At 39.7% G+C, this 21559-nt stretch overlaps 1 protein-coding gene across 5 annotated transcripts in view; it reads left to right on the top strand.

The window, feature by feature from the left end:
- The window catches only part of ZWILCH (zwilch kinetochore protein), a 45652-nt gene that overhangs the window by 18390 nt on the left and 5703 nt on the right, over nucleotides 1-21559 (top strand). For 4 of the 5 annotated variants that reach the window (XM_079912481.1, XM_079912484.1, XM_079912482.1 and 1 more), the window contains exons 5-16: nucleotides 1494-1693; nucleotides 2215-2285; nucleotides 2946-3101; nucleotides 4387-4458; nucleotides 8806-8899; nucleotides 9439-9488; nucleotides 10146-10251; nucleotides 10782-10861; nucleotides 12053-12209; nucleotides 12718-12746; nucleotides 17119-17255; nucleotides 18533-18628. In XM_079912481.1, coding sequence (XP_079768607.1) covers nucleotides 1494-1693; nucleotides 2215-2285; nucleotides 2946-3101; nucleotides 4387-4458; nucleotides 8806-8899; nucleotides 9439-9488; nucleotides 10146-10251; nucleotides 10782-10861; nucleotides 12053-12209; nucleotides 12718-12746; nucleotides 17119-17255; nucleotides 18533-18628 — 1248 coding nt within the window. The remainder of the gene's footprint in view (nucleotides 1-1493; nucleotides 1694-2214; nucleotides 2286-2945; nucleotides 3102-4386; nucleotides 4459-8805; nucleotides 8900-9438; nucleotides 9489-10145; nucleotides 10252-10781; nucleotides 10862-12052; nucleotides 12210-12717; nucleotides 12747-17118; nucleotides 17256-18532; nucleotides 18629-21559) is intronic. The other variant, XM_079912483.1, reaches the window with a different exon arrangement.

The raw sequence follows: 21559 nt of genomic DNA, 5'->3' as shown, positions 1-21559 counted from the left end.
TTAACATTGTTACAATATTACCATCTAATCCACAGACTATATTCAAATTTCCTTAAGTGTTCCATGACTAATGACCTCAAGCATCTTTTCATATATTTATTGGCTTCTACTTTCTCCCACCCCCCAGGTTTACTGAGATATAATTGACATATTCTGTTATTTCTTTTGCTTAATATCACAGCCTACTTCCACTCCCAATGACCCTCTATCACATATTGAACTCCCTGCTTGTAGTAGCTACACTTTGTCATTTTTTTTTTTTTTTTTTTTTTTGCGGTACGCGGGCCTCTCACTGTTGTGGCCTCTCCCGTTGCAGAGCACGGGCTCCAGACGCGCAGGCTCAGCGGCCATGGCTCACGGGCCCAGCCGCTCCGGGGCACAAACCCACGTCCCCTGAATCGGCAGGCGGACTCTCCACCACTGCGCCACCAGGGAAACCCACTTTGTCATATTTTTTTTTTTGTCACTTCTTGATCTGCCTCATGTACCCTGCTCCCACTTCTTCACTTGGTGAAACTTTTATGTATTTTGCCACTTAGTTTCCAGATTTTTGTTTCTGGGATTCTGTGATATTGTGATGTATAATAAGAAACATATTTGGTCTTTGTCTGCTGTTCCTGGCACCCAGCTCCTGAAACCTTTGGAATTTTCTAGGTGTGGAGAACTATAAAGGTGTCTTTTGTTAAGTTAGTGAGGTGACTTTTGAACCCCACACCAGGTAACCTAAGAATGGGGGCTGCTTGCCAGGGGAACCAAGCATGTGACTGGAGGGTTGGAACTTTGAGTCCCACCCAACCTCTTGTGGGGGAGAGGGGCTGGAGGTTAAGTTCAGTCACCAGTGGCCAGTGATTTAATCAATTGTGACTATGTAATGAAACCTCTGTAAAAACCTAAAAGGAGAGGGTTTGGAGAGCTTCTGGGTTGGTGAACACAGGGAGGTGCTGGGAGAGTGGCTTGCTAGGAGAGGCTGTGGAAGCTCTGTGCCCTTTTCCTCATATTTTTCCCTTTGCATCTCTTCCATCTGGCTGTTTCTGAGTTCTACGCTTTTATAATAAACTGGTAATCTAGCAAGTAAAATGTTTCTCTGAGTTCTGTGAGCAGCTCTAGCATGTTAATTTAACCCAAGGAGGGGGTTGTTGGGACCTGCGATCTATAGACACACAGATGACAACCTTGACTTGGAATGTGGCAATTGGAAGTTGGGGGGAGGCAGTCGTGTAGGACTGAGGCTTTAACCTGTGGGAGCTGATGCTATCTTTGGGTAGATAGTGTCAGAACTGAGTTGAATTGTAGGATACCCAGCTGGTGTCAGAATTGCTTGGTGTAAGGAAAAACCACACACATTGGAATTGGGTATAAAATCTTAGATGGTGATCAGAAGTGGGATCAGAGTCAGAATTGTAGCTACTGTTCATGATATCTTTGGAAAAGAAAACTTTTGACTGATTGACAGCCTCTACGTCTAATTTATTCTTCCTACTGTTGTTTCCAAGGCAGTTAATTGGACTTTACACCATGGCTCACAATCCTAATATGACCCATTTGAAGATTAATCGGCCAGTTACTGCCCTTCCTCCCCTTTGGGTAAGGTGTGATGGTTCAGATCCTGAAGGTACCTGTTGGCTGGGAGCTGAGCTTATCATAACCAATAACATCATCACAGGAATTGTCTTGGGCATGGTCACCTGTAAAGGTGAGAACTCACTTCTCTTACTTTTGTGGGTGTGTGTGTATATATTTATTTGTATAGTTATTGCTTTGTGGTTTTTACTGAAACTTGATATTGTTAAGAGGGAAGTGCATGGAACTTGTGTTAGCCACCATGAATCTACTGCAATGTGTAACTTGCAGCATGTAAGAGATAGTCCAGAAACAGATTTCCAGAAGTCCGAACAGAATTTTATGGCTGTTTTATTTGGGTTTCATTTCATTTATATGTGTGTATTTTTGGAAGTTTTCATTGGAGGATAAAAAAGTTGAATATAATTTCAATTTCATAGTGGGCCTTTAATTATACTTTTGGTAGTATTATTGACCTCTGTTCCACTTTCCTTCTTTTAAAAACGTTTCATCTGTGATTTAAAATTTAATTTCAACAATCATTAGTGTTAAGTTGTGATACCCTCAGAATTTGAGGGATTATAATTTTCTAGCTCTAATGATGTAATTTTGAATTGTACCTGTAAAGTATTTTCTTTCTTTCATGTCCTATAGCTGATAAAAATTATTCTGTAAATCTTGAAGACCTCAAAAATTCACACAAGAAAAGACATCACTTGTCTACTGTAAGTATTTCTCTTCTATTCATATTATTTTCTTCAAACTGCTAACGATCTGCCTTCCTAGTGTAAAGGTTTTTTCACTCCTAATATGACTAGATATTTTTCTGTAGTATCAAAATGTTTATTTTCATATCAACTAATGACTGAAAATATATGCCTTGCCTTTTAGCTAATCTTTGTGATGAAAAAGAGTTGTCTTATTTTTCCATTTGGAATAAAAGCATGGCACTTTGTTTTAAAAACAAATTTTATTTATTTTATAAATTTATTTATTTTTGGCTGCGTTGGGTCTTTGTTGCTGTGCGTGGGCTTTCTCTACTTGTGGCGAGCAAGGGGTTACTCTTCGTTATGGTGTGCAGCCTTCTCATTGCGGCGGCTTCTCTTGTTGTGGAGCATGGGCTCTAGGGCTCACGGGCTTCAGTAGTTGTGGTATATGGGCTCAGTAGTTGTGGCTCATGGGCTTAGTTGCTCCGCGGCATATGGGATCTTCCCGGACTAGGGCTTGATCCCGTGTCCCCTGCATTGGCAGGTGGATTCTTAACCACTGTACCACCAGGGAAGACCTCGATACTTTTTCTTTTGGGAAAAGAGTCAGTCATTTTGATAATGGGCCTTTGGCCTTGTGAAAGCACAGCTAATGGTTTGCTGGATGCACTCTTTCAGTTAACAGCCAGCGGCTTTGCCCAGTATGAGCTCTTTAAGTCCACTGCCTTGGATGATACAGTTGCTGCCTCACAAACTACGATCACTTTGGATATTTCCTGGAGTCCTGTGGATGAGATTCTTCAAATCCCTCCACTCTCTTCAACTGCAACTCTGGTAGGAGCAAACCCTTCTTTCTGTTGCGTTTACTCAGTGTGGATTTACTTTGAACTTGCCTGTTGCTAGTGCTCCATGCTTCCAGCCCAGCCCCAGGCTTAGCTCTCCCTGGGCAGCTTTGAAAGGCTCAGCTTGCCCCTGAAGTCTCACCAGAGCAGCCAGTGGAGGTTTTGCCAGGTGATCTGATCTATCAGTTATCCACAGTGCTGCGATTATGATTAATAAAGTCTCTTGAGTGGGAACTCAAATGGAATCATCACAGTGACTTATAGTCTCTGCTGTTCTTAAAAGAGTGCAGATATTGGCAACACATCAAGAGTCATTATTCTATTCAGACCTTTCACCCTATATTTACATTTCTAGAATCTCTCTTAAGAAATTAATCAGAATTGGTAACAAAAATATATGGACAAAGATATTCAATGCAGTCACATAGCTGTGTTTAGAAAATATTAAAAACAAAACCTGAATAGTCAGTAGGAAAATGATTTAAATAGGTTTTCATGATGAAATAGTGTATATATATTTTTAAAATCATGATTTAAAGTATCTTTAATAATGAGAGAAAATGCTTATTATTAAGGGGAAAAAAAAAAGACCCAAAAAGTACAAAATTATATGTACAGTAGGATCTCAACTATGGTTTTTAAAAATGTGTACACAAAGGCCTGTATAGTGTTACAAGTGGTTTCCTCAGGGTGGTGACTCATGGATAATTATATTTTTAGCGCTTTTCTTTTCCTGCAATAGGAATTTACATACTGGCATTTACTATTTTCTTCTCTTTCAAACCATCCCCCCTGCGTTTTTTTTTAAGAATTTAGGTTTATAAAACTTTGGCCTCTGGCGAAGACAGCACATTGTAGATTTAACACTTAGAAGTCTAATGAGCGTATTTATTGGGGGAGAGAGGGTGTTGTTTTTGGTGTGTGGTAATGCTAAGTTTGTCACCGAGTCTTGAGATGTATTTATTTATATTTCTACTCCTTGTCCTTTTGGAAATTCAGTGGGACGGAGTAGGAGAGCGTGTGTTCCACATAGCTGCAGTTGTGGTATAGAGAGGGGTTCTGGTGGCCTGAATTTAGGGTACTGTATTGGGATGGGCGGGGTCTATGGTATCCCTGGGGAAGGTGTTCTAAATGCAGTATTGACCTACTTTTTCAATTCACTAGTGCTTCATGAAATATATTTTTAAATGTGTGGGTAGTTTGAAATGCAAATAACTGTGACCCTGATGCAGAGAAGATGGGATTACCAGTGAAAACTGACTCTGGGAACTTTTTAGAATATTAAGGTGGAATTGGGAGAGCCCAGAGGTCCTCTGAATCATCTTCACAGACAACTGAAATTTCTCCTTGTGAGTATCCTTCTAGAATTTGTAACGTATTAAATCTCATGTTTTCATTAAAATGTTTGCTAGTGTCATTGTTATTTAGTTTTGTGTTCTTCAAAACTTGTTCCAAATGTTATGTGCTTGGCAATTGGGACAGCGTTACTGTGTGGTAATTGTCCTTGCAGTTAAAGGGAACATTCATCAGTTAGTAGTTAATGGGTAGCAGTTCTTTTGCCTTTTCTACGAAGTATTTGAGTTTTATTCATATGATGGATTCCCCTCTTTCCAGGTGAGTCAGTTGCCAGTTAATTCCAAATGTGTGTATAATCTGCTTGTTACTAACTGGGATTTTGATTGATGCTGAAGATTAATGAGCATGTGTTTTTATGTTTCAGTAGTTTAAGCTCCACTCTACAAATTCCATCTCAGAGGTGTGGGGGGGGGGCGCTCATTTTGTTTATTTATGTGTTTATTTATTTACTTTTGGCTGCATCGGATCTTAGTTGCGGCATGCGGGATCTTTCCTTATGGCTCCTCTCGAGTTGAGGTGGGCGGGCTTAGTTGCCCCGCGGCATGTGGGATCTTAGTTCATTGGAAGGCGGATTCTTTTTTTTTTTTTTTTTTTTTTTTGCGGTACATGGGCCTCTCACTGCCATGGCCTCTCCCACCGCGGAGCACAGGGTCCGGACGCACAGGCCCAGCGGCCACGGCTCACGGGCCCAGCCACTTCATGGCATGTGGGATCCTCCCGGACCGGGGCACGAACCCACGTCCCCTGCATCGGCAGGCAGACTCTCAACCACTGGGAAGGCGGATTCTTAACCACTGGACCACCAGGGAAGTCCTGGTGGGGCGTTGGGGGGAGTCATTTTAATGCAGTAGAAATTCCAAATATCTTAGCTTGGCATACAAAGCCAGTTATATCCAGTCACTGCCCTACTTACTTCTTTTTTCTTTTCTTTTTTTTAACAGCTTTATTGAGATAGAAATTACATTCCATAAAATTCACTCGTTTTAAGTATACAATTCAATAGTTTTTAGTATACTGACAGAGTTGTACAACCATGACCATATTTAATTTTAGGGTATTTTCATCACCCAAAAAAGAAACCCCATACCCATTAGCAGAAACCTCCCACCCCTGCCAGCCCCTGGCAGCCACTAATCTACTTTCTGTAATACTTTGTTCCTTTTTATTACTGAATAACATTCCAATGTGCATATGTACTACATTTTTGTTTATCCGTTCATCAGTTGATATATGTTTTGCTTGTTTCTACTTTTTGGCTATTTATGAATAATGCTGCCATGAATAGTCGTGTATAAGTTTTTATGTGACATATGTTTACACATCTCTTGGGTGGAGTTGCTGGGTCATATGGTAACTCTATGTTTAACCTTTTGAGGAACTGCCAAACTATCTTTTCCAAAGTGGCTGAATCATTTTACATTCCCACCAGCAGTGTATAAGGGTTCCATTTTCTCCATATCTTTGCCAGTGCTTGATACTGTCTTTTTTATTGTTGTTACAGCCATCCTAGTGGGGGTGAAGTGGTATCTCATTATGGTTTGTTTATGGGTTTTTTTTGTTTTGTTTCTTGGGGCCGTGCCACTAGGCATGCGGGATCTTAGTTCCCCAACTAGGGATTGAACTGGTGCCCCCTGCAGTAGAAGCATGGAGTCTTAACTACTGGACCGCCAGGGAAGTCCCTCATTATGGTTTTGATTTGCATTTCCATGATGGCTAATAACATTGAGCATCTTTTCATGTTCTTATTGGCTCCTACTTATTTCTTTAGCTTAATGTCACTCCCTACTTTGCCATACTGAGCTCCCTGCTTGTAGCAGCTCCAGTCCCATCACACTGTCACTTTCTGGGTGTGTGTGTGTGTGTGTGTGTGTGTGTGTGTGTGTGTGTGTGTGTGTGTGTGTGTGTGTGTGTGTGTGTGTGTGCGTGTGCGTGCGCGTGTGCGTGTGTGTGTGTGTTGTTCTGCCTAGTGTGCCCTTCTTCCACCTCTTTGCTGGGTTAGCTGTCCGTGACATCGTCACCTCAGATGATTGCCCTGATCCCCTAGAATAGCTTATGCTGCCTGTGCTTCGTGCTGCCGTAGAACCTTACGCAGCCCCCTTGTCAGACGGTTTATCAAACAGTAATTTATTTGCTTCTCTGTCTCCCCTACTAGGCTTGAGTGCCAAGTACCCCATTGTGCCTTCAGCTTCTAGCACAGTACCAGGTGTTTTTCATACTTTTACCTCCTCTCATTATTTCCCCATTTGTAAAAAACTTGGTACCTTTTCTACCTTTCTTACCTTTCTTCTTTCTTGAGAGCTCCTCTTTCAGGGCCCTTCCTGTGGGCTTCCATCATACTTCTACCTTCGTGTCTCTGCCCTCCTTTCTCCACCCCGGCAGAGGGCTTGTCCATTTAGTGATTTGACTAATGCCTTTACGAGGGAACTCCAGACTCCCATCTTTAAGCTGCTACCACTTCTGGTCTTTCCCACTTCCATCAAATTAGTTCCCACATGAGTAGAGGGCTCTTCCCTCCAATTCAGTATGTCCAAAATGAAACTTGAAATCTCCAGACTAGATCCCCTTAATAAGCCCCCCATTTATTTCTGTGATTTCATCACTCCTTCAGTTTCACAGGCTAGAAGCCCTGTCTTACTTTAGTAAGAACTATCTCTAGTTACTGCCACAGCTAGAAGCTGCCACTCTACTGTGTGCCCAGCATGTGGTGCTAGATGGTTCGGTTATTTTGCCTGAGGTGTCAGCAACTGGTAAGTGGAAGGGCTGGTTTAAAACTCATTCGAATACATGTCTGTCTGTCGGACTTGAAAGTCCATACTTTGTTATAATCTCTCTTAGAAATTCACAGACTCTTAGATGTGCACGTGGCCATCGTCTCTCCAAGTTCAATCCCCTGTATTTTTATAAACAGATAGGATTTTTTTCTTTTCTTCTATTCCTTATATATTTCTGTCTGTCTCTCTCTCTCTTTCTGTCGAATGTACTGTTTGTTTTTTGTTTTTTTCGCTTTGAGGTATCTCACTGTGCCCATCTTAGTTAAAGCCCTTATTACCTCCCTTCTGGACTACTCTAATGATCCTTCATTGTTCTCAACAGGGACACACACTCTGGGCATCTTGGGCAGGATCATTCTTTGTGGTTTGGGACCATTGTACACATTGCAAGATGTGTAGCATCCTTGGCCCCCACCAAACTAAATGCTCAAAGTGCTCCTGTACACACAGTCACTGTGACGCCAAAATTTATCTTCGTGTTTTTCCAAAGACTTCCTGGGTTGGAGGATGATCTCACTCTTATTGAGAAACACTGTACTTTCTTTTTTCCTTAGACTCTATCCTGACTATTTCTGACGGGAGATTTCTTAGCTGCTTGATCATGTCATTTTCCTGTCAAAAAATCAACAATGGCTGTTGTCTTCCAAATGAAATAAAAAATCTTTTTAAGTTTTAAGACCACTATTTCTGTCTAATCCCTATTCCTTGTACTCTTATTTGCTGCTGTTTCCTGGGTGTTTTCGCCACCCTTGGCGGAATCATCCCACCTTCTTCATCTTATCCCCTGCTCTGTAGCCAATGGTTCCTGCATTTGAGTTGAGCTAATGTTTCACATCGTTCCTCTGGCCATTCCAGCCTATCTTGACCTCAACCTCTTTCCTTATTTCAGTTTAGATATTGTAGGTAGAGGCATACACATTCATGGTATTTTTATGTAAACTTCCACTCAGTCTCACATTTTTGTTCCCCAGTTATTTCGTCTGTATTATCGGTCCTTCTTAACCAAAATTAGAAGTGTCTTCAAGGCAGGCTCATAGGTCTTGAATCCTTTATAGCACCTATGCACACATAATGAGAGTTCAGAATACCATCTTTAGCATAAGACTGCTGGATATATGTACTGGCACTGTCAGTTACTGTGTGACCTTAAGCAAGTTAATTAACCTCTTAGTCTCAGTAAAATGGGAGTGCTAGTAGTATCTGCCTCATAGGGTTTTTGTGAGGATTAAATAACATACTGCATATGAAACATTTAGAACAGTTCCTGGCATCTCATTAAACATTGAAGAATTCAAGATACTAGGAATTCCCTGGCAGTCCAGTGATTAGGACTGCACACTCTCACTGCTGAGGGCCTGGGTTTGATCCCTGGTCAGAGAATTAAAATCCCACAAGCCACGTGGTATGGCCAAGTAAAAAAGAAAAAAAAAGTGTGTATATATATATATATATATATATATATATATATATATATACACACTAATATTATTACTAAATACATTTTACTGATTAAACTATGTTTTTTGCTAACAAGTTTTTTGGGTTTGTTTTTTTTTTAATCTCTCACAGGTTTTAGCTGATGGTTTGAGGACTGGTGTAACTGAATGGCCTGAGTCTCTGGAAGCAAAATCTGCTGTTGAACTTGTGCAGGAATTTCTGAATGGTGTTTGTTTTCCTAACTCATGCTTGTTTTTTGTTTATTTTTCTTAACTGGGAATTTAAGCTTGCTATATTTAAATGTAAATTGTCTTTTTATGCTTGATATTCTTTTTGGTTGGGATATATCTAAAGCTATGAGGTCTGTCATGGTGAGAGGGGCAGCTTCCATTCTGAATTCCTAACTGTAGAGGTCTCAGTGATTTTAAGAATTAATAATACTTATTTAATTTACATTTTATATACTGCAATCGTATTTGAGATTGTAACCTTTGAGCACCTACCATGTGCTTGACATTGTGTGTTAGGGTCTTTCATTGTATCTTAGTTCATCTTTACACCCCTACCTAGTGGGTATCTATTTTGACCTCCATTGGAGAGTTAAGTAATTTGCTAAAATACCTGGTTATACTTCTGCTATCCTCTTTGCTTTCCTTTGCTTCTATACTTCTACAATCCATTTGAAAACAGAATTAGGATGGAAATAATTTGGAATGAAGGAAAATAAATAAAATCCAGAGTTAATAAGCTTTTGCCACTTTCTAGACTTAAATAAGCTGGATGAATTTGGTGATTCTACGAAAAAAACCACAGAGGTAAGTGATTATTATTGGAAATGCACACTGAAAGAGCTTGTAAAATTTGGTTGTACTGTTGTCTTTCACGTCATACAATCTCAGATGGATCTGCTACAGCCAAGGTAGCATTTTGAGAGTAGTTTTTTGTTGGTCTTTAATGTCAGCACTAGTGATTATTTTCCTTGACAACCGATGAATATTTTTAAAGAGAACTAGTACATATTTATTATTAATCACTTAACTGCAGAGAAATGGAAACAAATATGTTACTATACTGTGGGGTGATATTATTATAGTATATTAATGTTATGAGATGGCATGTTAATATGCCACAGGTGGTACTATTAAATTGCACTTAATATGTTGTCATTTGACAAATAGGAAAATTGAGACAAAGGTAATTTAATTAAATATTTTTCCATGGGAGGAAAGTTGAATGCTTGTTTTTAGGCATCAGAGTTTAAAAACAATTTTAGAGGTCCCGTTTTTCACTGTCTATTTATTTGTATCTCCTCATTAGTGGATGAAATTGTAGAAGATGCATTCACGTCTCTCTTTGCATGTGTTCATGACCCCACCTTTTCTCAGAGTAGCATTTGAAAGCTTATTGGCCTTCAACTGTTGCACTTTTTAACAAATAAACTGAGTATTCTCTGACACTCACTTCTTTTCCAGACAGTGAAACATGACTCTGCTGCAGTTGATCGGTCCATGGAGTGTCTTCTCACAGTACGGGGTGATCTCGATTTTGCTGAGCAGCTGTGGTGCAAAATGAGTAGTAGTAGGTGTCCATCAGGATTGTGAAATAAAAATTTTCCTGTTATTTCTTAGATTTACTTTTAAGTCTTTTGAAAATAATACAGTGTGTACTGCTAGTCTTGTGTGGACATCTGGTTCCTGTTTTATCAAACTCATTTCTAATAATGCATTGGCACATTTTACTCAAGAATTTTCCTAAGACAAGGCAATTCGTAGAACCTGTTCTTTTCTCTTGCCAGAAGTATAAGACCTAGGTGGTTTTTATGCTGTATTTATATGAGCCAAAACATATACCTTAGTGAAATTATAATTATTAGGAAAAGATATTCCATAATATTGTATTAAGTATGTTATTTTATGGCAATGGGTTTAATTTCTTTCTTTAAAAATGCTTTTTTTGGGGGGAGGGGGCCTTTAATTTCTTTCCCCCTTCCCCATCCATAAAGTTCAGATACTTGTCTTCCACTTCATTTGTGTATCCTTAAAATGAATGACATATTTGATCTGCAGAAATAACCATGAAAGTAATGTTAGACTGACTTGCTTTCCAAGGTGTGGTTTCTTACCAAGACTTGGTGAAGTGTTTCACGTTGATCATCCAGAGTCTACAGCGTGGTGATATACAGCCATGGGTAGGTTTAGTAGTGTGTGTGAGAACCTTTTCTCAGCAGCATAGCAAACTGGTTAAGGACATAAGCTCTGGAGCAGACTGCCTGAGTTTGAATTCTATCTCTGCCACTTTCTAGCTGTGTAAACTTGGACAGGTTCCTTAATTCATGTGAAGCACTTAGCACCTAGTTCATAGTTAATGCACAGTATTTGTAAGCTACTAATATTGTCGTTACTGTTGCTATGAATGATTGCTCTCATAGACTACTTGTGAGAGTACAAATTGGAACACTCTCTAAAAAGCAATTATGATAATGTATTGAGATACTCGAAATGTAGCCATCCTAAGGCCATACACAGGAATATGTATCAAGATTTTATGTATCATGATAGTCATTACAGCCTCATTTACAGTAGCAAAAATTGTAAATGACCTGAATTTTCACTATTAATGGAATGCCTAAGTAAATAATGATATAGCCACATAATGGCACATGTAATAGTTGCTACAGATGATGTGGAGAAATGCTTACAGTGTTCAGTAAAAAGAAAGGATTATACACTATTGTATAAAAAATATAAATTTTGGAGAGAAAAACCCAGAAACAAATACACTAAAATATGATAGTCACCTCTGGTGGTAGGGTTACAAATGAGTTTCTCAAACTGCATTATACATTTCTGTACTTCATGGATTTTCCATAATGAATTTGTGGTTTTATAATGAAGAAAAATCTAAGGTAAAAGCTAGAAACAAAAAGATTCTTCATCTAATAGGAATTATTTTAAATAACACAACTGCCAATTCATGACAATGACAGAAACTTTCCGAGGTGTGAACGGAGATACACTCCAGAGCAGAAGCATGCAAACCCTACTCCTATGTGGATTTAGTCATTCTATGCATTTTAGTGTTGCCCATCGAATTTTTCTCTTGAGAGTTTCTGTGTTTGTGAGATATTTACAAGTATATCGCTACCATGTACAAGTGCAAAGTGAAAATAGTATTAAAAAAAAGAAAATGCAGAAGATTGTGTTGGAAATTAGAGATAACAGAAGGACAGTAATGAGAAAATGTCAAATATTTTAGGTGATGAAAAACGTAAGGTTATAATATAAGTTTTAGCTTTTAGCTAATGCAGTTTGTTTGTCTTTTGCTTACTGGACTTTTTATATTTATATTTGTGGCTTTATAAACTTCTCCCAATTTCTAGCTTCATAGTGGGAGTAACAGTTTACTAAGTAAGCTCATTCATCAGTCTTACTATGGAACCATGGACACGGTTTCTCTCAGTGGGATTGTTCCAGTTCAGATGCTTTTGGAAATTGGTTTGGATAAACTGAAGAAAGATTATATCTGTTTTTTCATAGGTAAGGCCATTTCCCAGCTCAAAAAATTAAAAGCTGCCTCACAAAAAAGTAAAGGCTACATAGGTATTCTCAGATTTTATCTTTGTACTTGTCCCTAATTGTTTGTAGTCCTGGCTTTGCCCCTGGTTCACTGTGAGACAAGCACTCCCATTTTTTGAGCCTTAGTTTCCTGCTCAATAAAGATATTATATTAAAGGTAGCTATAGTTTTTGTCTTTAATTCAAATGTTTTGAGATTCTTTGAGGTTAATGTAGTAAATAAAAAACGCTTTTTATTTTAATACCCATTACTTGCTTGTTTTTATTAGGGGCAAACTGTGATCATTTTTAGAATAAGTATTAATTTATATTTATGGTGTAATGTACCAGAAAATTTGGCTTTTTGTGATAAACTGTTTAGCTTGAGCATTTCTTTTATATATGAACTATGAAATTTTTTGCTTAGGTTGCTTAATTTGTAATAGATAATACCTAAGGCTTAATTGCATATATGTGTTTTTTCTTCATAGGCCAAGAACTTGCATCTTTGAATCATTTGGTGAGTTTTTATTCTAAAGTTGGTTTTTCTTTATTCGGTCATTCTGCATACAGTTATTAAGTGTCTATTCTGTGCCAGCCTCTGTTCTAGGAAACAGGTAAATTAAGACAGGCAATTACACTGTCTAATATGACAGACAAAAAGGTAGCCCATTCAATGTCACTTCTCATTCTTTATAAATGTATGATACTGACATAAAGTTGTATCCTGCTTATTAAACCAATGTACTCCCACAACTCTCATTTATCTAAAACGGTTAAGGAATGCCTTTCTTTGATAGGCCTTATAAGGGAATATTTGCTTTATATTCTCTTGACCCATTTCTTTTACACGTGAAGGATTACTTTCCAAAGAATTTGTTATGTTCCTTAACATATTGATTCAAAAGATGCTTCTGATATATGTGGAACCTAGAAAAATGGTACAGATGAACCGGTTTGCAGGGCAGAAATTGAGACACAGATATAGAGAACAAACGTATGGACACCAAGGGGGGAAAGCGGCGGGGGGTGGTGGTGTGATGAATTGGGAGATTGGGATTGACATGTATACACTGATGTGTATAAAATGGGTGACTAATAAGAACCTGCTGTATAAAAAATAAATTAAATTTAAAAAAAATGCTTCTGGGTTTCAGGGTCATGATTATGAACTTTTTTATTTTCCTAGTGTCTTGATTTAGAAAGTTAAGGAGATTAAAGAGCATCCATAAGGACCCTTGACATTTGTTGTAAGATTCTTTTAGAAAATGGATCTTCAAATGACATCTGGTCTCTTATAAAAATGCCAAGATAGGAAAACTCTAGCTTTATCTATTATGCAAAGTAAGACTCAGCTGGATTCTTTTGAGGTTAATTTTTGCTATTCAGAGTTTAAACATTTTTTAAGGGTGTATATTTTTAATGGAAACTTTTAATACTTTTTTTTATACTTAGAAAAGTAATAACATTTTGAAAATTAGAATATAATGCAAATACACCCTTAATCTCAGCATTCAAATATGAGTACCCTCATTTTTATGAATTCCCCTCAAGTCATTTAATATGCCTGTTTTTTAAAATATGGTTTGACTTTTTTTTTTTTTTTTTTGGCTGCATTGGGTCTTTGTTGCTGCATGCGGGCTTTCTCTAGTTGTGGCGAGCAGGAGCTACAGTTAGTTGCAGTGCGCGGGCTTCTCATTGCGGCGGCTTCTCTTGTTGTGGAGCACGGGCTCTAGGCGCGTGGGCTTCAGTAGTTGTGGCTCACGGGCTTAGTTGCTCCCCAGCATGTAGGATCTTCCTGGACCAGGGCTCGAACCCGTGTCCCCTGCATTGGCAGGCGGATTCTTAACCACTGTGCCACCAGGGAAGCCCCCGACTCCAGACTTTTGACACAATAGTTCTTAAACTTTGAGAATCTCCTAGAAGGCTTGTTAAAATGCTAATTCCTGGGCCCCAGTGACTCAGTAGGTCTAGGGGCTCTGGAATATGTCTTTTTTTTTTTGGCCGCACTGCACAGCTTGTGGGATCTCAGTTCCCTGTCCAGGGATTGAACCCGGGCCGCGGCAGTGAAAGCCCAGAATCCTAACCACTAGGCCACCAGGGAACTCCCTGGAATATGTCATTTTAAACAAACCATCTCCATCTCCAGATGATTCTGATGCAGGTGGTTTGCAGATATATTAGTTTTTTATTGCTGCTGTAACAAATTACCACACACTTAGCGTCTTAAAGCAACACACACAAATGTATTACTCTGTAGTTCTCTAGTTCGGAAGTCTAGTCTGGGTCTCACTAGGCTAAAATTAGGGTGTTGGCAGGCTGTGTTCCTGTCTGGAGCCTGCCTGTAGGGGAGGATCCATTTCCTGCTCATTTGAGTTATTAGCAGAATTCAATTCCTCATAATTATAGGACAGAGGCACCTTTTTCTTGCTGGCTATAAACTGAGGACTGTTCCCAGCTTCCAAGGTCCAACCCATACCTTGGCTCCTGGCCCCCTTCTTCCATCTCCAAAGGCAGCTATAGTGGGTCAAGTCCTTCTCGTGCTGTGTCTCTGCCTCCCTCATCCAGTTTTAAGGGTTCATATGATTCGATTGGGCTCACCTGCATAATCTAGGATACTTTCCCAATTTTAAGGTCAAATGACCGTATACATCTGCAACCTTAATTCCTTTTGCCATAAATGTAACATATTCACAGGTTCTGGGATTAGGACATGAACATCTTTTGAGGGTGGTTTTCTGCCTGTCACAGCAGGCCACACCTTGAGAAGCCCTCACTAGGCTGTACTGCCTCCAAGTAATCAGTAACATCAGGCTCTGTCACCTCTTCTCTGTGCAGGGTCTTGGGGACAGACCGAGGTAGACCAGGCGGGGTTGTAGCACGGGCAGAGAGAAAGGGGAAAGGCAATCTGGATCTGTTCCTTTGTGAAAAAGACCTGGGTGGGCCACTTCCAGAGCTCTCAGGGGACCACAGGGAATATGGGTGGCAGGTGTGGAGAACGTTGTAATCTGTAGCCTGTGGTGAGTGGGGTGCTTTGGTGTACTTCTCTGCCTGGGACCATGCCTATTTTCCTACTTGTGTTATTTTCACATTTTGGAATAACCTGTGTAAGGCAATTAATATGTCCCTATATTTTGGATTTAATTATAAATGATTTTGCATTAAATTAGTTTTTCACATTTTGCGTAGCTTCCTTTCAATTGTAATTTAGGATTACCCATGGATCTCTCCTACTCCCTTGCCATTACCTCCACTCAATTAAAAGATGACCATAGGGCTTCCCTGGTGGCGCAGTGGTTGAGGGTCCGCCTGCTGATGCAGGGGACGCGGGTTCGTGCCCCGGTCTGGGAAGATCCCACATGCCGCGGAGTGGCTGGGCCCGTGAGCCATGACCGCTGAGCCTGCGCGTCCGGAGCCTATGCTCCGCAACAGGAGAGGCCGCAGCAGTGAGAGGCCCACGTACTGCAAAAAAAAAAATAAAAGATGACCATAACTTTTCACTTACTGTATTAGTTTTCAGTCGCCACCTAACAAAATTTAGAAGCTTAAATGAACACAAATGGATTATCTCACAGTTTCCAGGAGTTGGAAGTTGGGCACATTTTACCTGCGTCCTCTGCTCAGGGTTTCACAAGGCTGAAATCAAGGTGTCATCTGGAGGCTTGATGAGGGAAAGATCCACTTTCAAGTTCCCTCGCTTATTGTTGGCAGAATTCATTTACTTGTGGCCCTTTGATGAAGGTCCCCATTTTCTTGCTAGCTGTTGGCCCAGTACTGGCCTCAGGTCCTAGAGGTTACTTGTGGGTTCTTACCACGTGGCCTTCTCCACAACGTGGCAGTTTGTTTCTTCAAAGCCAGCAGGAGAGCATCTCTAATGCTTCAAGAGCTCACTGACTAGGTCATAGTAATGACCAGGCGATGCTCTCCCTTTTGATTAATTCAAAGTCAAGAGCTTCCCTGGTGGCGCAATGGTTGAGAGTCTGCCTGCCGATGCAGGGGACACAGGTTCGTGCCCCGGTCCGGGAAGATCCCACATGCCGCAGAGTGGCTGGGCCCGTGAGCCATGGCCGCTGAGCTTGCGCATCCGGAGCCTGTGCTCCACAATGGGAAAGGCCACAACAGTGAGAGGCCCGCATACCGCAAAAATAAATAAATAGATAGATAGATAGATAGATAAACAAACAAAGTCAATCAGTAACCTAATCATGGGAGTAACAACCCACCATATTTATAGATTCTGGCCTCGCTCAGGGAGAATGGATTATACAAGACATGTATTCCAGGGGGTGAGAATCTTGGGGGTCATTGTAGAATTCCACCCACTGTATTTACCATGGATTATTTCCTTAGGATTGGGTCTCAGAAATAGATCTGAGCATATTATGATGGCTTGACGTAACATTGCCAACTTTCTTTTCCAAAACCTCATACCAGGTTACTAGTAATATATGTTAGTGGAAGCTTATCACTACACTTGCTTAATTTCTTGCTACTTCAGGTTTACTATCTATTTTTATACGTGAGTACTCCCATCAACCTAGCAAGTTTGTTGAAGTTAAGAATTATCTTGATTTGCCATTCTTTCCATCTGGAGGGTTTGATGGGGGGTACTAGCTACCTACTTGGACCTCCTTGGTGAAGCAGTTCTGTGATTTGCCTTTACCAGAGAATATGTATAATGGTTTGCTTAGAACATTCTCAGTGGAGACTTGGAGTTTAGTTTGAGGAATAGTATTGAAAGGAGGAAGGCTATCTAGCTGCCTCCTGTCTTCTTTTTTCCCTCCCTATTAATCAGGCATCCACACTGAGGTTTAGTAGACACGGTTAATTCTTTCCAGAGATTCCTCTTGTTCTTTGACTCCCTATTTTCCTTGTCCTTTTTTTCATTCCAGGAATATTTCATTTCTGCATCAGTAGATACACAAGAGCAGGTTCATCGTGTTCAAAAACTCCACCATATTCTCGAAATAGTAGTCAGTTGCATGCTTTTCATTAAACCTCAACATGAACTCCTCTTTTCTTTAACACAGTAAGTGTTTCTGTTGTTTACTTACATAAAAATGTACTCTCTTCTGAAATAGTTGCATCCAAAGTAACTGCCTTTTTTTACTATCAGTTAGGATAGAATCTGTGTACCCTGTCTTCACAGTAACAGAAAGGTTCTATCTAAGTCACTGCCATGAGAAGGAAAGGCTTTGGATTCAGGAGGAATCAGGTTGGACACTTGGATCTAGTACTTCCTTTTTTTTTTTTTATTTTTTTTTTTATTTTTATTTTTTTGCGGTACGCGGGCCTCTCACTGTTGTGGCCTCTCCCGTTGCGGAACACAGGCTCCGGACGCACAGGCTCAGCGGCCATGGCTCACGGGCCCAGCCGCTCCGCGGCATGTGGGATCCTCCCGGACCGGGGCACGAACCCGTGTCCCCTGCATCGGCAGGCGGACTCTCAACCACTGCGCCACCAGGGAAGCCCTAGTACTTCCTTTCTAAGGAAGTTTCCGTTCACTACGTCTTGTTTTTCATCTGTAAAAATGGTGTAATGTATATAAAGTACTTGACCCTTGAGGTGCTTAATAAATATTAGTTCCTTCTCTTTTCTTTATATCCTTATAAATTTGGGTCAAGCTTATCATTGCCAACCATCTATATGGTAACTGAATGGAATCGAATTTTATTATCAGACCTCTGTCAATAGTGTTGCTGAAATTTTAGAGAGTTTGTCAATCAGTTTGACTAAAAACAGTTTGGAATAATCCTTACACATGGATCGCTGGTGTCTTACATGTATTTTTTGAGGCTTCAAACTGGAAATAAGTGAACCATCCAGTGGAAGAACTGGGTTTATTTTTCCCTGTGGAAGGAAATGTACCATTTCCTTTTCCAAAATTAGAATTTGACTTACTTGTAAAGGGAAAAGTTTGAAATTGTTACTGGATTTTTTTGGTTTTTGGTTTTTTCCCATTAAAGATCAGTAGTATATGTGAGTTAACTGTTTAATTCTCCATACTTGGAAAACAATGGAGACTATATCTTTGTCTCTCTTTTGCCTTTTTGTTTTTCTGATATCTCTTTCTTCCCAGTTACACCTCTACTTGAGCTCAACATAAATATATTTTATATTTATGAGAAATATGTCCACTATTAATTTTTTTAAAGTGAAATTTTCTTTCAAAAAAAAATTAATAACCTAAGTGTTGTTGGGATGGGGGTTTAATGTTTCCTTTATGAGCTTTAGACTAACAGAAAGCCTTTATCTCCAAGTGGCATTTTTTTCCAAAAGCAATTCTATTTTCTTTTTTTTTCTTAGATCCTGCATAAAGTTTTATGAACAAAATCCTCTCGATGAGCAACACATTTTTCAGCTGCCAGTCAGACCAACTGCTATAAAAGACTTATATCAAAAGTAAGCAATTTAATAATTAAATTATACTTCAAGTCCAGCCATGATTCTAGGCAATTTCAGTGTCTGCTCCATGGGGACCTCATGTTGCTTCACCTCTGAAACCATAATCATCTGATTCCCATCCCCTGAACATAGTCTGATAGAGTCCTCCCTCTTCCTTCTCCCAGACCTGTGGTCTGTTCTCTTTAGACTGTTGGTCCTCTACTTTCATTTTTCTCTCAATTTGTAATTTCTTCACAGAACAGGGCAGAAACTTTAGCCAGAAGGGAAGTGACAGGTTGGGAAGAACATGATCGGGGTAATGACAGCGAAGTCAGAGGTATGGCTGTGGGAGTGAGAGAAGGATCTGGGATTGGGGATTGCGGAGGTATGGAGCTGAGGCTAAGACGATAGATCGGCCATCCATGCGGGACACCGAGGTTGCCTCAAATCATGGTCTCCACTGACTCTTCTCTCAGCATATAATAGACTTGAAATTTCTCTCACACTGAAGCCACTCCATTTATACCCTCCCTCTATATAGTTCCCTCTTAGCCAAACCTCATCACTCCCCTGAAATTGTTTAGCAGAAGTTGCCAGTGGCCTTCTAATTGGCAAATCCAGAGGACACTTTCCAGGAGAAGAGTGTTTTGGCTCCTTGTGTAATTAGCTAGCCCACTAATTCTTTCTCCTTCCGTAAGCACTTGTAAGGCTCTGTGGCATTTAATACTATTGCTTTCTTGAACCCATTCCCTTCCTTTGTTTTCATGGCATAACATTCTGTCTTAATTTTAACTCTACCTCTCTGGCCCACCTCCAAGACTGAGAATGGACCTCTTTTCAAATTCTTCTCCCTCTGCCTCATTCATATGTGAGTTTCCACCAGAACTCTACCCTCTGCCCTCTTTTCTTACTTCCTGTCTTCCCTGGGTGATTTCATTCACACCCCAATCTTCAATTCCTCTGGGCTAATGATAATTCATAACCCATATCTGCAGCTTCTCCTGAGCTTCACACCCATGTTTCTAGGTGTCTGTTAGACATGAATTCTCAACTTTAACGTCCTGTAGGTAGTTCAGACTCTAAATCCCAACTCTTCACTCCCCTTCCTAACACGTTTCCTCTTCACATATGACCTCTCAAGTGGCCATCATTAATCTCCACCTAATGCCCAAAACAGAAACCTAGGACTTATCTTCCACTTATTGCTGTCACTTCCTTCCTCCTTGAAATGGTTTCCAAGTCCTGACCTCCTTGGAAGCTCTTGAATCTGTTCCTTTCTCTATATCTTCGCCATCTATTTCATATCTGCTCATCTCATACCTGGGCTGAGTGCAGTAAAATCGTTTTTCCTAGCTGCTCTATCTGCCTCCATTAACTTCCTTCTCTGTGACCGCCAAAGGGATCTTTCTAAAATCTGATCCCATCATGACTTCCTTCTGTTTAAATGGCTCCCTTACCTTTAGGACAGTGTTCCATCACCTCAGTGTGGTCTGTGAGACCTTCTGTTCCCGGCCGCTGTGCCTTTCTGGTTCACGTGCCACCACGCCTTCCCACTCTCCTTTTGAGTCAGAGACCCTATGTAACTGCATTTCCTCAGACACCACACACGCTTACCTGACAGTGCCTACGCCTGTGTCCTTCTTTCATCCTGGATTTTGTCCGCTTAACTAACTCCTTCTAATTTCATTATAAGCTCAGCTCAAAGACCACAATATCTGAGGATTCTTTTCCAACTCTACAATCCCAATCTGAGTTAAATTACCCCTCGTGTATTGTCCCCTCCCATGTCTGATATTTCTCTATTACAACATTTTTCAAAATTGAGTTGTTATTGTTTATTTAATTTTTATTGAAATAAAGTTGATTTACCATATTGTATTAGTTTCAGGTATACAACAAAGTAATTCAGTTATACATACTATTTTTTTTTTCAGGTTCTTTTTCATTATAGGTTATTAACAAGATATTGAATATAGTTCCCTGTGCTATATAGTAAATCCTTGTTGTTTATCTCTTTTATATATAATGGTGTGTATCTGTTAATCCCATACACCTAATTTATCCCTCCACACCCCTTTCTCCTTTGGTAACCATATAAGTTTGTTTTCTATGTCTGTGACTCTGTTTCGTAAATAAATTCATTTGTATTATTTTTTATATTCCACATTTAAGTGATATCATATAATATTTGCCTTTCTCTGTCTGACTTAATTCACTCAGTATGATAATCTCTAGGTCCATCCATGTTGCTGCAAATGGCATTATTTCATTCTTTTTTTTTGCACACGGAATCAATATTTTATTACTAGATTATAAAAATAAAATACAATAATTTTAAAACAGAACTTAAAACACTGTACAAAGCTTTAATGTGACACAAATGGGAAAATTAAATAAATTAATTACACATTTATGTACAGATGGCCTGTACAAAAGCACTCCATGTTTCTGCCAATACTCTATGTCCTTGTTTGCCTGAGCAAAAATGCATAAAGAGGGCTGCTTGGAGGGGAAAGAGGTACAATACAATACCTTTAGAGGTATTTGAAAGAGCCGTTTCTCATCACTCTTGATTTCATGAGGAGGAGAAGAAAGGGAGAAAACTATGGAATTGTTAAATTATTCTATTCTAACTTACTGGTCTTGCTCAACAGGAGAGAATACTTATGGTTTGTGGTTCCATCTGATTTAAGAGCTGACAATACTTCAAAACTTTCAAGATTTATATCTAATTCAAAAAAGTAGGTGTTTCCCAGCTCCCTGTTTTTTCCTAAAAGCTGTGAACTTGTAAGTAAATGACCCAATGACATCAGCACTTGGTTATTTTAGGAAAGGAGTCACGAGGGAGACCAGGAACTGTGCATGAGAAATGAGGGATCTCAAGCCTAGGTCATCTGTTGTTTTCTTTACTCAGTTCATCCAATCCAATTTCAGAGCCCCAAGTGGCAC

The sequence above is a fragment of the Stenella coeruleoalba genome (assembly GCF_951394435.1).
Source record: "Stenella coeruleoalba genome assembly, chromosome: 2".
Taxonomy (NCBI): domain Eukaryota; kingdom Metazoa; phylum Chordata; class Mammalia; order Artiodactyla; family Delphinidae; genus Stenella; species Stenella coeruleoalba.
Note: the sequence above shows the minus strand (reverse complement) of the source record. Positions and strands in the feature narration are given on the sequence as shown.